General features: G+C 42.6%; 1 protein-coding gene across 1 annotated transcript in view; it reads left to right on the top strand.

Annotated features, from left to right (window-relative positions):
* The window catches only part of LONRF3 (LON peptidase N-terminal domain and ring finger 3), a gene marked incomplete at its 5' end in the record, with an annotated part of 46,278 nt that overhangs the window by 29,883 nt on the left and 14,357 nt on the right, over window positions 1-2,038 (top strand). The window contains 1 exon segment of the mRNA XM_014584105.2: window positions 1,292-1,413. Coding sequence (XP_014439591.1) covers window positions 1,292-1,413 — 122 coding nt within the window.

The following is a 2,038-nucleotide window of genomic DNA, read 5'->3' as shown; positions in this document are numbered from 1 at the left end:
GTCTCTCTGTCTGTCTGTCTCTGGTCAAATTAAAATAAATGAATGAATAAATACAAATAAATAAATAATTTTTAAAAGGAGTAACAGTCGAGCCTGAATATGGTTCTGAAATCATGACTTGTAAGTTCAACAATACCAAAATAGTATATTAAAAAGGCAAATAGAGTCACCAATATTTAGATGAATGTGTGTGTTTTCAAACTAAAGTTAGAAGAGAAAAAAAATGTGTAGAAATGGCAATGTCGAGAAGCCAAGCATCATGGTAAGGGTGAGACAGGGAAGAAAAGACTAGTGATTGCAAACTCCTTCTTAGTTCTCTCAATGTTTTGGCCACTGGCTTGCAGCATATTCCAGGTGGAGACCTCTTCTGTGAACTTGTAAACACAATGATTAGAAAAAGGAAAGGGAAGAGTTTTACCCAATTTTTGACAAGAATATGACATCAATTTCAGTGTTTTAGGAAAGCTTGGGCCTTTTTTTTTTCTTTTATTAGTTTTTTTGCCATAGGATGCAAGCACTCTCTGGAGAGAAACAGAGGGAGAGAAAGTGAGAAATCAACCCCAGGGCAATGGCTATACCCCAGTCACTTCTCCTCCATTTTCTGCTAAGGATTTTTGGCATGCATGCACACACACACACCCGGTATGGTTTTCAAGCTGCCAGGTCTGGGGCCTGAACCATGGTTGGCCATGTGAGAGTCCAGTTCCTTATCCCCACACCACCTGCTGGCCCCAGCCTAGACAAAACAAAACAAAACAAAATAAAACAACTTCAATGTGGGGTTTTCACCTCCTCATTAAAATGCTTTTCCTGGGACCAGCAGTTAGCGTAATGGCTATGTCTCTGGACTCCCACGTAGTCAACCGCGGTTTGAGTCCCAGACCCAGTGGCTTAAACTCATGCCGGGCGTGTGTGCGTGCACGCCCAAGATCCCGAGAGGAGAATGGAGGAGAAGGGATTGTGGCGTGGCCATCCCCCCGGGGGGTGATTTCTCGCTTTCTGTCTCTCTGTCTCTCTCTGTCTGTCTGGCGAGCACATGCACCCTATAGCGAAAATCTCTCTCTCTCTCAAAAAAAAAAAAGCTTTTCCTAATCATATAGGTAATCAGTTGAATGTTTATTTCTTTGAACTCCCACATCCAGAGAATATACATGTTACGGTGATATCAGCTGCTAATCTGTGGGCCCAATTTATGCCAATATGTGGGGCATTTGACTATCCTACTGACTACATCTTGTATTTTTCTGATGACTGCATAACATAAAAGCTAATTGCCTTGTTCCCTATATAGTGTTTGGCATCAAGAAAATACAGCAAAAATGTAATAATGGAAGAGCTAATAGCTAAATTCCTTCCAGAAGAACTCAAGGAACGAAGGAGGCTTTATGAAGAGGAAATGGAAGAACTTTCTAAGTATGTATATGCGTGTTTCTATTTTCAGTTTCACTTATACCAGCTCATGAGAGTTGAATGTACACATTTCTTCCTGGCTCCTCATTCAGAGATAGTATACTGGTGGCTTGAAATCGACCATGGTGAGAGTATTTGCACGATGGAAATTGGCAAGTGTCACAAACCAGGGTTCTCCCCCATTCCTTGGGAGAGCCAGTTGTTGACCATTTACCAACAAAACCACTGAAACCAAACCACTGGCCAAGACTCAGTTGGCACTAGTAACAAGGTGTCACTGGCAGGAGTAAATGGGAGTAACTTAAGCAGGGGAACTTACGAAGTATCTGCCAGAAGGCTGACTTCAAATACATAAGGAAGTGCTATGAGGTTAAATATTGAGGTGTTGGGCCAGCTCCATGGCCTGGTGGTTAAGGTAGCCAGATCCCACATGATCAACCATGTTGTTTGAGTCTCAGACCAAGTGGTTTGAGAAACAAGCCAGGCGTGTGTGCATGCGTGCACAAAATCCTGAAAGGAAAGAGAGATGGAGAAGGGATTTGGGTATGACTATTCCTCACAGGGAGTGCTTTATCCCTCCCTTCAAACCTGTCTGTGTGCATGTCTAGGGAGTGCATGTATACTGTAG

The sequence above is a fragment of the Tupaia chinensis genome, unplaced genomic scaffold (assembly GCF_000334495.1).
Source record: "Tupaia chinensis unplaced genomic scaffold, TupChi_1.0 Scaffold145659_1, whole genome shotgun sequence".
In the NCBI taxonomy this organism is placed as follows: Eukaryota; Metazoa; Chordata; class Mammalia; order Scandentia; family Tupaiidae; genus Tupaia; species Tupaia belangeri.
Note: the sequence above shows the minus strand (reverse complement) of the source record. Positions and strands in the feature narration are given on the sequence as shown.